The 14006-nt window shown below is 42.4% G+C and overlaps 1 protein-coding gene across 7 annotated transcripts in view; it reads left to right on the plus strand.

Annotated features, from left to right (window-relative positions):
* garnl3 (GTPase activating Rap/RanGAP domain like 3) overlaps nt 1–14006 on the plus strand; it is a 451733-nt gene that overhangs the window by 415428 nt on the left and 22299 nt on the right. For all 7 annotated transcript variants that reach the window (XM_043720251.2, XM_043720250.2, XM_087998395.1 and 4 more), the window contains one exon: nt 13325–13534. In XM_043720251.2, coding sequence (XP_043576186.2) covers nt 13325–13534 — 210 coding nt within the window. The remainder of the gene's footprint in view (nt 1–13324; nt 13535–14006) is intronic.

A 14006-nucleotide genomic window follows, 5' to 3' on the forward strand; every position in this document is an offset into this window, starting at 1 on the left:
GTGTTCTGTAAGATTCTGGTCTGGGAGTCACAGATTGCCTCAAAAAAGAGGGATTGGTTATAAAGTAGTTTTTAAAATATGTTCCGGTTTACATATGATATGCCAAAAAGACTGGAAAGACTTGCAACCCACAGCAGATAAGAACGTTGGCCTGGTCGCAGATTGGACAAGTGCATGAATGAAGCAAATCCCCAAGGGCAGAGGTGTCAGTCTCATTTATTCTCATCTTCTTCAGCTAACCAGAGTGTTAGGCCAGAGACAGCACTTCGTCACCTCAAGAAATCTCATTTTTCTGCTCAGACGTGTGGAGTTTGCACATTCTCCCCGTGTCTGCGTGGGTTTCCTCCGGGTGCTCCGGTTTCCTCCCACAATCCAAAGATGTGCAGGGTCAGGTGAATTGGCCATACTAAATTGCCCGTAGTGTTAGGTAAAGGGGTAAATGTAGGGGTATGGATGGGTTACGCTTCGGCGGGTCGGTGTGGACTTGTTGGGCCGAAGGGCCTGTTTCCACACTGTAAGTAATCTAATCTAATCTAATCTAATCTAATCTAATCTAATCTAATATTATTCCTTTTGAAGTCCCTTCATACATCTTATTTCTGGTAGACATGCGCCCATGGTTAATTCATGGATCCATTAGCAAGGGACAGATATTTAAGGTACACACAACCTCTTGCTTCCTGAGTCCAGTGCCACAGCTTTCCACCTTGTTATCAACCTTGTAAAGGAGTGAAACTCTTAAAGACATGTGAAGTTGCAGAGATTTCCTACAATAGTATTCCCTGGGAGTCTCTGTACATTCAAGCTCAGCATTCCAGACAGTCATGGCTGATCAATTTCCAGTAAGTTTCAAGTGTGTCCCAATTTTTTCTTTGAATTCACTCACGGGATGTGGGTGTTGCTAGCTGGTCAGCATTTATTATCCATCCTCAATTCCCCTTGAGAAATGGTGGTGAGCTGCCTTCTTGAACTGCTGCAGTCCACGTGTCCTTAGGAAGGAAATCCCAGGATTTTGACCCAGTGACAATGAGGAAACAGTGATATATTTGCAAGTCAGGATGGTACATGGCTTGGAGAGGAACTTGAAGGTGGCAGTGTTCCCATGTATCTTCTGCCCTTGTCCTTCTAGATGGAAGTGGTCTTGGGTTTGGGAGGTGCTGTCTGCGGATCTTTGGAGAATTTCTGCAGTGCATCCTGTAGATAGTACACACTGCTGCTACTGAGCATCGGTGGTGAAGGGAGTGGATGCTTGCGGATGCTATGCCAATCAAGTGGCTGCTCTGTCCTGGATGGTGTCAGGCATCTTGCGTATTGTTGGGGGCTGTATCAATCCAGGTAAGTGGGGAGTATTCTATCACACTCCGGGCTTGTGCCTTGTCGATGATGGACCAGCTTTGAGGAGTCGAGGTGACTTACTCATCACAGTATTTCTAGCCTCTGACCTGCTCTTGTCGCTACTGTGTTTATATGGTAAGTACACTTGGGTTTCTGGTCAATGGTAACCCCAAGGATGTTGATAGTAGGGATTCAGTGCTGGTAACACCATTGAATGTGAAAGAGCGGTGGTTAGATTGTCTCTTATTGAAGATGGCCTGGCATTTGTGTGGCGCATATGTTACTTGCCACTTGTCAGCCCAAGCCTGGATATGGTCCTGATCTTGTTACATTTGAACATGGATTGCTTCAGTATCTGAGGGGGTAGAGGGGAATCTAAGTCTGAGAAGCAATTTGAATGGCTAAAACTGAGGATTGAGGGAAAAGAAAAGCATTGAGGATGAGGTCAAAGGGTTGCAAAGCCATTCCTCCATCAGAGGTGCAGGCACGCCCCTTTCCGAGACATACAAACTGCAGTGTGGGGCAGGTTGCCACTTCTGGTGATATGATGCCTCACATTTGTGTGTGGTTAGCCCTGGCAGGCACCAACTTGGAATAAAGCCTGGGCTCATGCCAGGAGGATTTTTGAGCTATTGTTAGGCCAGAGAAGAAGGAAGACATTTTTTTAACCCTGGACCCAACTGCATTATATTTGACCTGGGAATAATTGACCACAACAGTAAATATTTAAAACAGAAAACCTATTCATTTCTCTTACAGTATGTCTGCAGTAGTGAGTAGAGCTGATTGTCTCTTGATTATGTCTCTTGATTATGTCGCTTGATTAAACTTAAAAATATAAGTGTTAATTTATCCCGGAGCAGTGTTTTGTTGAGGAATAAGATTGTGCTATTTTCTGGATCTGTAGATTGAAAGAAGCAAAAATGGCCTTTAATAGAGTGATATGCCCTTCTTGTTTGATGTGGGAGTTTAGAGAGTTGAGGATTATATCTGCAATAAATGCCGTTGGTTGCGAATCCCATCAAATTGAATGGATTGGTTGGAGAGACAGTTAGAGGCAATGAGGAATTGACAAGAGCAAGGGATTGTGATGGATGGCAATTACAGGAAGGAAGAAAAGTCTCAGATACAGTCACATAGATGGGTTAACTCCAGGAAAGGTAAGAGAGGTAGGCAGGTAGTGCAGGAGTCTTCCGTGGCTATCCCCATTTCAAACAAGTATGCTGTTTTGGAAAATACAGGAGGTGATGGATTCTCAGGAGAATGTAGCACGAACAGCCAAGTTTCTGGTATCAAGACTGGCTCTAATGCAATGAGAGGTACATTGGGTTCCAAGAGATCGATTGTGTTAGGGGACTCTCTAGTCTGAGGCACAGACAGATGTTTCTGTGGCCAGCAGCGAAAAATCAGAATGGTGGGTTGCCTTTCTGGTGCCAGGATCAAGGATGTTTCAGAGAGGGTGCAGAATGTTCTCAAGGGGAAGAGGGCCCAGCAGGAGGTCATTGTCCACATTGGAACTAATGACATAGGAAGGGCAAGGGCTGAGATTCTGCAGGGAAAATGTAAAGAGTTAGGATGGAATTTAAAAAGGAGGTCTTCGAGAGTAGTAATATCTGGATTACTCCTGGAGCTGCAAGCTAGTGAGGGTAGGAATGGGAGGATAGAGCAGATGAATGCATGGCTGAGGAGCTGGTGTATGAGAGAAGGATTCACATTTTTGGATCATTGGAATCTCTTCTGGGGTAGAAGTGACGGATTCCACCTGAATTGGAAGGGGACTAATATACTGGCAGGGAAATCTGCTAGAGCTGCTCAGGAGGATTTAAACTAGTAAGGTAGTGGTGGTGGGCGGGGGGGAGGGGGGTGGCGGGGGACTCACTGAGGGAAATAGTGAGGAAAGAGATCAATCTGAGACTGCTACAGTTGAGAACAGAAGCAAGTCAAACAGTCAGGGCAGGCAGGGACAAAGCAGAGAACAAGGTAAGACTGATAAACTGCATTTATTTCAATGCAAGAGGCCTAACAGGGAAGGCAGATGAACTCAGGGCATGGTTAGGAACATGGGACTGGGATATCATGGAAATGACAGAAACGCGGCTCAGGGATGGACAGGACTAGCAGCTTAATATTCCAGGATACAGATGCTACAGGAAGGACAGAAAGGGAGGCAAGAGAGGAGGGGGAGTGGCATTTTTTGATAAGGGATAGCATTACAGCTAGGCTGAGGGAGGATATTCCTGGAAATACATCCAGGGAAGTTATTTGGGTGGAACTGAGAAATAAGAAAGAGATGATCACCTTATTGGGATTGTATCTAATAGTCAGCATGAAATTGAGAAACAAATTTATCAGAGATCTCAGTTATCTGTAAGAATAATAGGGTGATTATGGGAGGGGATTTTAACTTACTAAACATAGACTGCAACTACCAGAGTGTTAAGGGTTTAGATGGAGAGGAATTTGTTAAGTGTGTACAAGAAAATTTTCTGGTTCAGTATGTGGATGTACTTACCAGAGAAGGTGCAAAACTTGAACTCTTGGGAAATAAGGCAGGGCAGGTGACTGAGGTGTCAGTGGGGGAGCACTTTGGGGCCAGCGACCATAATTCTATTCGTTTTAAAGTAGGGATGGAAAAGGATAGACCATATCTAAAAGTTGAAGTTCTAAATTGGAGGAAGGCCAATTTTGATGGTGTTGGGCAAAAACTTTCAAAAGTTGATTGGGGCAGATGTTCGCAGGTAAAGGGACGCCTGGAAAATGGGAAGCCTTCAGAAATGAGATAATGAGAGTCCAGAGACAGTATATTCCTGTTAGGGTGAAAGGAAAGGCTGGTATCTATAGGGAATGCTGGATGACTAGAAAATTGAGGGTTTGATTAAGAAAAAGAAGGAAGCACATGTCAGGTATAGACAGGATAGATCGAGTGAATCCTTAGAAGAGTATAAAGGCAGTAGGAGTATACTTAAGAGGGAAATCAGGAGGACAAAAAGGGGACATGAGATAGCTTTGGTAAAAAGAGTTAAGGAGAATCCAAAGGGTTCTTACAAATACATTAAGGACAAAAGGGTAACTAGGGAGAGAATAGTTAAGGCGGCCTTTGTGTGGAGCCACAGGAAATGGGGAAATACTATGGAAAAGGACATGGAAGATATAGAATGTAGGGAAATAGATGGTTACAACTTGCAAAATATACAGCTTGCATATTACAGAGGAGGAAGTGCTGGATGTCTTGAAATACGTAAAAATGGATAAATCCCCCGGATCTGATCAGGTGTACCCTCGAACTCTGTGGGAAGCTAGGGAAGTGACTGCTGGACCCCTTGCTGAGATATTTGTGTCATTGATAGTCACAGTGAGATGTTGGAAGACTGGAGGTTGGCTAACGTGGTGCCACTATTTAAGAAGGGTGGTAAGGACAAGCCAGGGAACTATAGACTAGTGAGCCTGACGTCAGTGGTGGGCAAGTTGTTGGAGGGAATCCTGAGGGACAGGATGTACATGTATTTGGAAAGGCAAGGACTGATTAGGGATAGTCAACTTGGCTTTGTGCGTGGGAAATCATGTCTCACAAACTTGATTGAGTTTTTTGAGGAAGTAACAAAGAGGATTGATGAGCGCAGAGTGGAAGATGTGATCTTCAGTAAAGCGTTCAACAAGGTTCCCCATGGGAGACTGGTTAGCAAGGTTAGATCTCATAGAATACAAGGAGAACTAGCCATTTGGATACAGAACTGGTTCAAAGGTAGAAGACAGAGGGTGGTGGTGATGGAAGGTTGTTTTTCAGACTGGAGGCCTGTGACCAGTGGAGTGCCACAAGGATCAGTGCTGGGTCCACTACTTTTCATCATTTATATAAATGATTTGGATGTGAGCATAAGACGTATAGTTAGTAAGTTTGCAGATGACACCAAAATTGGAGGAGTAGTGGACAGCGAAGAAGGTTACCTTGGATTACAATGGTTTCTTGATCAGATGGGCCAATGGGCTGAGAAGTGGCAAATGGAGTTCGATTTAGATAAATGCAAGGTGTGCATTTTGGGAAAACAAATTTTAGCAGGACTTATACACTGAATGGTAGGGAGTGTTGCTGAACAAAAAGACCTTGGAGTGCAGGTTCATAGCTCCTTAAAAGTAGAGTCGCAGGTAGATAGGCTAGTGAGAAAAGAGTTTGGTATGCTTTCCTTTATTGGTCAGAGTATTGAGTACAGGAGTTGGGAGGTCATGTTGCGGCTGTACAAGACATTGGTTAGGCACTGTTGGAATATTGCATGCAATTCTGGTCTCCTTTCTATCGGAAAGATGTTGTGAAACTTGAAAGGGTTCAGAAAAGATTTACAGCATGTTGCCAGGGTTGGAGGATTTGAGCTATAGGGAGAGGCTGAACAGGCTGGGGCTGTTTTCCCTGGAGTGTCAGAGGCTGAGGAGTGACCTTATAGAGGTTTATAAAACCATGAGGGCCATGGATAGGATAAATAGACAAAATCTTTTCCCTGGGGTGGGGGAGTCCCGAACTAGAGGGCATAGGTTTAGGGTGAGAGGGGAAAGATATAAAAGAGACCTAAAGGACAACTTTTTCTCTCAGAGGGAGGTATGTGTATGGAATGAGCTGCTAGAGGAAGTGATGGAGGCTGGTTCGATTGCAACATTTAAAAGGCATTTGGATGGGTATATGAACAGGGTAGGTTTAGAGGGAAATGGGCCAAGTGCTGGCAAATGGGACTAGATTGGGTTGGGATATCTGGTTGGCATGGACAAGTTGGACCGAAGGGTCTGTTTCCGTGCTGTGCGTCTCTATGACTCTGCAATCAGCACCACCAGGACAGTTCATCAAAAAGTGTAAGGTAAAAATAAAAATCTAAGTTTTGATTTGAGCAGCGCTGAGGAGACCATGTGCTTGTTTGTGGGTCTGTTAGTGACTGGTCCTTGCTGCACTGAATGTAAAAGAGCAGCAACAGCAGCTTCACACACTGTGTTTACTAAATTCAAAAATCAATTTCCCTGACATTTTAACATGGCATTTGAATCTATGGGCGTGTAGCGTTCGCTTAGCTCAGGCTCTCTCTCAGCAGTATGCAGGAGATGCATTTGTGCGACAATTGCTTGTAACATTTACGATGGGATCCTCGATTGGTTTGATGACCTCAGAATAACCCCAGTGAAAAAGGCTGCAAACATGCCATCTGGGGTTTGAATGTCTCGCTGTTCTGGATAAGAGTCAAAAGTAATATTACAAGCTTGTTATAGACTCTTTATGAATGGGCTGGTGTTCTGCACTGTTATCTAAATGGCATTAACAGCAACTTGTGGAAGTACAGGCCTCCACCAATATATGGTAAAGATAAAGTTGCTGGAATCCTATTGAGCCATAGGGCTACTTTCTTTAAAGAGAGAGATAACTGGTGATTGTTTAACCTGAGTGTTACCACCCCTCAGGTGAGGGGGGATGTTGAGTGGCGAGTCCTTCATCTAACCTCAGCTGGTACAGGAATTGAAGCCACACTGTTCGCATCATGCTGCATCGCAAAGCAGCTGTCCAGCTAACTGAGCTAGCCAACTCTCCCTTTTACATAAGAAGGGAATAAGTCATTAACCTTCTCATGCCTATCACCCTAGTCATTTAGATTGTGACTAATCTATAGCTTCGCTTCATTTATCAGCTTCTGCTTTTCCTCAATTAAAGTATATTGTAGGCCTCACATCCCAACAATCGGCTCATCAAATCAAGGATCATGTTTTTACAGTTGTCCATGCTAGGCTGCCTACAAACCATACTCGACCAAACCACCCTTGTGGAATGCAAACATCTACTGTTAGATGTGATTCAATAGTTGGGCTGCACTTGCTGACCAAACAGAGTGTGCTAACAGCTACAGTATCACCCAATTTAGAATAATTAATCATAGACTGATCGTGAACACCTGTACTCTGAAGACAGAAACAGTGTGCTCGAGCCTTGTGGCTTTTTGGAAGAATCTAGCAGCTTGTGGAGATAATAATTCCTGTCACTTTCTTTATGGCAATGCCACTGCCTTTCAGAGTCAACTTGCTGACTCATCCTTGGTGGGAGAAATTGTTGCACTTGTGCCATTTTTTGCATTTGTCCTGATGAGCACAATTTCATCCTTCAAGACTCAATATAATTCTGGTGAAACTTCACTTGATTACCTCCAGATCCAGTGTATCTTTCCTGAGATGTGGTGATCAGAAATGAATCTCCAGATGAGGTCTCACCAATGCTCAGTACAATATGTCATGTCTCACTTTTCCATTAAAAACTCCCTTGAGATAAAGACTGGCAGTCTGTTCAGCTTTTTGACGTTTTGTACCAAAGCTTTGTGGAATCTGTTCATCTGGGCAGTAAAGTCCCTTTGACCATCTGTAATTGCTCACTTTTAAGAAGCAATTCTAGTTTGCTTCTCAAAAATCTCACAGGGTGACCTCCAGCTTCCATAAGTGTGCCTACTCTAGACTCATAGTGACCTGGTATCTGAGAATGGCCTTTCACTGTACTGGCATCCATCCTCCTGAAAACCAGATCCTGCCAAGGTTACACTGAAGGACTTCATTGTTCCTCGAACTAATTGGGTTCCTCATCTCTACTCCATCTGTATCTTGAGAACTTGGCATTGTCCATTTTAAAATTAACTTTGCATCAAGCTCATTGGCAATGGAGTAAAAATATTTTAAGATCTGGTGAATTGCCTTGATCTGTGCTATTGAACGTCTTTTATGGGTTTCCCTTACTAATGGAAATCCCAACATCCCATTTCTCTTTTATATGAGCCCCAAGAAATGATCAGGCAAAGGGGTTTCTGTGGCTTAATATAAAAACCATTTATTCAAACAGATTGTGAACCTGCTAATGAACTCATCCTCACATGTTGGTTTCATTAACATTCAATCTCAGGTGTTAACACTGGTGCTTAGCTCAGCTGGAGGTCAGCCGGTTTGTGAGATGGAGTGATGCCAACATTGCGTTCGATTCTCATACTGGCTGACGTTACCTTGAGGGTCTGGCTTCTCAACCTCACCTGAAGGACAGTGATCCTCAGCTTAAACTTGTAACTAGTTGTCTTTCTCTCTCTCTCTAACGGTCCTCAGGGACTATGGTGGCCTCCATGTTGAGTTTTATGAAATTCCAGACTGAAAAGTTAAATAGAAGTGTTGCTGTAGAAAGTACATATTTGCAATTTGAGATAGTGGGTGAGGTCATACAGATGAATGAAAACTATCCAATTCTTCCTATTGCCCCAGCCCGATTAAAGGAAATATCAAAATTCTAAACCAATTGGATCACCTTATGTGACAACAAGGTGAAATAGTGGGGACATTAGTCAAGATGCCTGTTGGTTTGAATATTTAGTTGACTCAATAGTAGCTTGTTGGCATAAAAGATGATAACAATCAGCATCAGATCAATCCTGCTTTAAAATGAACATCAAGGGTCCTTATCATTGTGACAAAAAGGAGACTTTTTTCTTCTGCTGTTGGAATGTACAAGAATAGTTTGTTCGGAAGTCAGTCCCCAAAAAAAATGGAACTCACTTGTGTTTCTGACAAAACAGGAGGTAGATTTTCAATCCCTGCAAGCAGGTGAGTTTGCAGTAGGTTTAAATCTCATCTCTAATATGCCAAAAACGTTCTGCCAATCCAAATATAATTTCAGACGTAGCATTGGTAAAGATGTTCCACTGTTATAATTCCATTAATCTAAGGCAACTCTGTTTCACAATGTTGACTGTGCATTAAACAAAATCAGATTTGCTGAGAATTTACTTTTCAGAATGAACATTCAGTCACAGCTAACAATTACTGGGCAGAGAAAAGATTGATGTATCCCTGACTTACGTTGCCTCAGCAAAGAGGAGTCTGACCATTCACGTTTCTCCCCAGTTAGAGTAACACATTGCAGTAAGTGTAGGCCCAGAAGTAGGCCCAGTTGATTTTCCATTCATACTTGTACATTACAAACTGACTCCATCATAAAGTCATTCTGAAATATTTCTGTTTGGAGTTGTTTTGCTGTTATTGTCACAGCAACAGAACGCCTACACCCTTCACCCCACGTAAGCATCTGCAAGCTCTTCACTTGCTTGAGTTTTTTCTTAATGAGGGTGATAAGTAGAATTATAGAACAGAGCTTTTAGATTCCACTTATTATTATGAAAAACAATTATTTTCTGGTGATTTGACTCAAGTGATTGAATTAATTGAGATCAAACTAAATTAAAAGCTGAAAGGTTTTTGTGGAAATGCAAAGTGGGGGGGGGCAGGAGTGATACCGAGCTGTGATGGGGAAGATCTGGTTCACACAATCCCTCTATCGATTAAAATCTGCTCATTCACAGCTGTAACTACAAGGTAAAGAAATCTGTCATTCCATGTTATGTAGCCTTACAATGTGTGCAGACACACGCTCACAAAGCACACACACACATTGTGATCTCTACTGTCAGTTCCTGTGCGGGTGATATTTCACACAAGTTAGAGGTGTTTTTGACTCCTTCCTGGGGAAAATACCACCCTGTGCTCAGTACCCATTGAGTGACTGCACCCACATGGCATGGATCAGAGATACTCAACATTAGCAAATGCAAGTAGGACTGTAAGACACAGAATTTATAACAAAAGGTTACAGTGTCATGAAACTGACATGATATATTGAACAAATCTGGATTGTTAAGTCTTTCATCTTTTAGAATGGATTGCAAGTTTTGGTTCATTAATATGTAAATCCCAGAACTTAATTTAAGTCACCTTCCCGAGATAACTTAAGGTTTTATAACAAAAGGTGGCATCTCAGCTCAGATGATGTATTAAAGGTGTGAAGGCAGAGTCTATATGCCAATCTTGAGTCAGACTGGTTCTATTTCCAAAATGGAATTTACAAACTATCACATGGATTGACTGCCTGCAGATTGTGCATCTTTTGAGCAAAATAGAATGTATCTGCAAATACAAATTCACCCCATAGACTTGTGTGTGTGTGTGCACGCACTCGCACATACACACACTCACTCTCTCTCTCTCATTCATGCGCGCACACATAGATATCAGTCTACGGGGTGAATTTGTTTTTGCAGAATTATATTTACAGGGATTTGCATATTAATGAACCGAAACTTGCAACCCATGCTAAGAGATGAAAGACTTAACAATCCAGGTTTGTTCAATATATCATTTCAGTTTCATGACACTGTAATCTTTTGTTATAAAGTCTGTGTCTTATGATCTTATACTCCACAACCACTTGATGAAGGAGCATTGTTCTAAAAGCTACTGTATCTGAATAAACCTGTTGGACTATAAACCTGATGTTGTGTGATTTTTAACTTTGTCCACCCCAGTCCAACACCGGCACCTCCACATCACGAATTCAAGTTTTTGTTACCTTTAGTCCTTAAACAACAGTGACTTTACAGAAAATACTGCAAACTCTTGGCAGGGTTGTGTCGTACATTTGGTATTTCTGTTGGCAGTGTGACAGGGATTGATAATGCTGCTCAGCTCTTGTTCAGAACAGCTAGGTTATCATGGATAGTCTTTGAGGTTAAGTATTTTGTACCTTTATAGTTGCAGGTTAGAAATCTCAGTTGTTGAGCTTGCCAGGCAGACAATGTCACTGAGTCACTTTCTGAGGACCTTCATTCCTAATGCAGAGTCTCACTTGGTGGGAATGTGTATTGTGAAGTTTGGCTTGTCTGCTCCTATTATTCCACCAGATTTGCTGAATTTACACTTATGGATGGTGCCTCAGTTGAGAGATTACAGCCTGACACATTCACTATTGGCAGGCGATCTGCCCCTGGTTGCTGAATCATAAAATAACTCTATTATGGTAACGATTCATAAAATAATCCCACACAATAGAAGTTCATGACTCCAATGGCAATAAAAATTTTAAAAGGGGCTAGCAAAATTAAATTCTAGTTAACTGGGTATTATGCATGCACGTCTTAATGAGGAGTAATGTTGAATATGAGTATTAATGGGCATCAGCACAACACAGTGCAATTAAATACTCAGCCGCAGTGTGGTTAATAACACTCAGCCTGTGGATAATTGCAGACCTGTCCTGTCTCTGCGGAAATGATGTGCTGGCTCCAACATGCCACCTTCTGGTTTATGTCGTTACCTAATGCTGATTATTTCTGAGCTGTTTGTAGCAGTGATGCTGAAACCTGTTCTGAGTGGGCACAATGCTTTCTCATGAATATTGGCAACCCCCCGTGTTGTTAATACTTACATTATCTTGAATTGCAATGTAGGTTATAGTCCCACAGGTTTATTTGGAAGCACTAGCTTTTGGAGCGTTGCTCCTTCATCAGGTGGTAGTCACACCCCAGTCCAACGCCAGCACCTCCAAATCTTGAGTTGCAATGTCACTGAAAAACATGATGACTAACTCTTTAAGGACTTCACATTTAAAAACTCACTGGCCATTAAGATCATCATGCATTTTAAGATTACTGATGTGATTATTATTGTTAAGAGTCTGTTTGATACACCCCCCTGCCGGGTTGAACAACTTGCTGTAGCTAGATTTTTGTCTTTATTACTGAGTGTAAGAAGATATACATATCTCTGTCCGTACACTGACAGAATGATTGCTGAGATTCCAGATAGTGAATGTTTTGGATATAGCCACAATATGGTACACAACGTACCTTCCATCAAGTATGATGTTCATTTTCACAGAATTAAAAAGAAGCTATTTGGCCTGCAGTGCTGAGGGTCAGCTCCCTGAAAAACATTGTAAATTACTTCCAGTTGCCTGGTGTTTTTCCAGAGTCTACAAATCATTTCATTATAAATATCTGTCCAATTCCCTTTTTATTAATATTGTACCTATTTCCATCACCACTATAATCAGGAAATGGGTTATTTGGAGTATTCTGTTAATTTGACACAGAGGGTTTTATTAACATATATTAGGTTTTAAATAATCATTTTTAGTTAGTTATCATCACTAACAGTGACACCACATTAGTAGATAATCTATTTATTTGGTTATGACATTCTACAACAGTTAAGAGTCGAGATGAGGAGAAATGTCTTCACCCAGAAAGTGGGGAGCCTGTGAAATTCTCTGCAGCAGAAAACGGTTGAGGTCAAAACATTTAAAGTTTTTAAGGAGTTAGAGTATTGTTCGTAGGGCTAAAAGGATCAAAGGCTATGAGGAAAAAGCAGCAACAGAGAACTGAGTGATTGAATGGTGGAACAGGTGAATAGCCTCCTCTTTTTTTCTATGTTTCTATGTTTAATGCAGCAAAGTTGCAAAAATCTGTATGTTAAGAATATGAGTGCTTAGTGTAAGAAATGATCAATCTCACTGGATAACATTGGTAACAATGTAACAATTGGTAACAATTACCAGCCCCCTGTGCCTGATGGGTTGTTGCTAACACAATTGTTCTGGATTAGAGTGGTGCTGGAAAAGCACAGCAGTTCAGGCAGCATCCAAGGAGCAGGAAAATCGACATTTCGGGCAAAAGCCCTTCATCAGGAATAGAGGCAGAGTGCCTGAAGGGTGGAGAGATAAATGAGAGGAGGGTGGGGGTGGGGAGAAAGTAGCATAGAGTACAATAGGTGAGTGGGGGAGGGGATGAAGGTGATAGGTCAGGGAGGAGGGTGGGGGAAGGTAGCAAAGAGTAAAATGGGTGAATGGGGGTGGGATGAAGGTGATAGGTCAGAGATGAGGGTGGAGTGGATAGGTGGAAAAGAAGATAGGCCGGTAGGACAGGTCATGGGGACAGTGCTGAGCTGGAAGTTTGGAACTAAGGTGAGGTGGGGGGAGGGGAAATGAGGAAACTGTTGAAGTCCACATTGATGCCCTGGGATTGAAGTATTCCGAGGCGGAAGATGAGGCGTTCTTCCTCCAGGCGTCTGGTGGTGAGGGAGTGGCGGTGAAGGAGGCCCAGGACCTCCATGTCCTCGGCAGAGTGGGAGGGGGAGTTGAAATGTTAACACTATTGTGTTTTATTTTAAGGTGAAATTCAGTGGAAACACATTTACAAGATTCCTCTCAGTAACCTCGTTGGAAGAAGCATTGAGCGGCCTCTGAAGTCACCTCTGGTTGCCAAGGTCGTTACCACGCCGACATCTAGTGGAATCGCAGCAATGCCTGTAGCTCACTCACTTTCACTTTCTCGCATGGAGATCAAAGAGATTGCATGCAGAACACGCAAAGAGTTGTTGGGTAAGGGTTGTTCCTGAATGACAAACTGTAGCTCCCCTGTGGTGCTCAAAGCCACTTGACAAGTCGGATTTGACACATTGAATTACCCAACTTGTCTTATCCGTACCTGGCACTTCCCCCAGATTTTGGAGCAGCTGTTAAATTGAGGAATTATAAAGAAGATGCAGTGCTGTTCAAAATCAGATTTCTGATAAGGTCAGGGTGCAGATTTGAAACGCAACAGAACAGAACACTGTAACTTATTGGTTACTTCACATGGTTTGTCTGAGCAGACCCTCGGACTGGTGTTTTAGCAGGGGCTGGAGGTTAGCCATTTTAGTTTTCACTTCAATTGTACTCAATTGAAACAAACACCCTGCTGGTGTCCTTGCAATTGATATATAGCTTTTAAATCACATGTTCTTCCTCTTTCTCATCTCTTTCTGCTTATGAATCTCTCACTCACTCTCTTTATCACTTTCTCTGTCACTTT

Source organism: Chiloscyllium plagiosum, unplaced genomic scaffold (assembly GCF_037043375.1).
Source record: "Chiloscyllium plagiosum isolate Xiang-an unplaced genomic scaffold, Cpla_swu_hap1 HiC_scaffold_21, whole genome shotgun sequence".
In the NCBI taxonomy this organism is placed as follows: Eukaryota; Metazoa; Chordata; class Chondrichthyes; order Orectolobiformes; family Hemiscylliidae; genus Chiloscyllium; species Chiloscyllium plagiosum.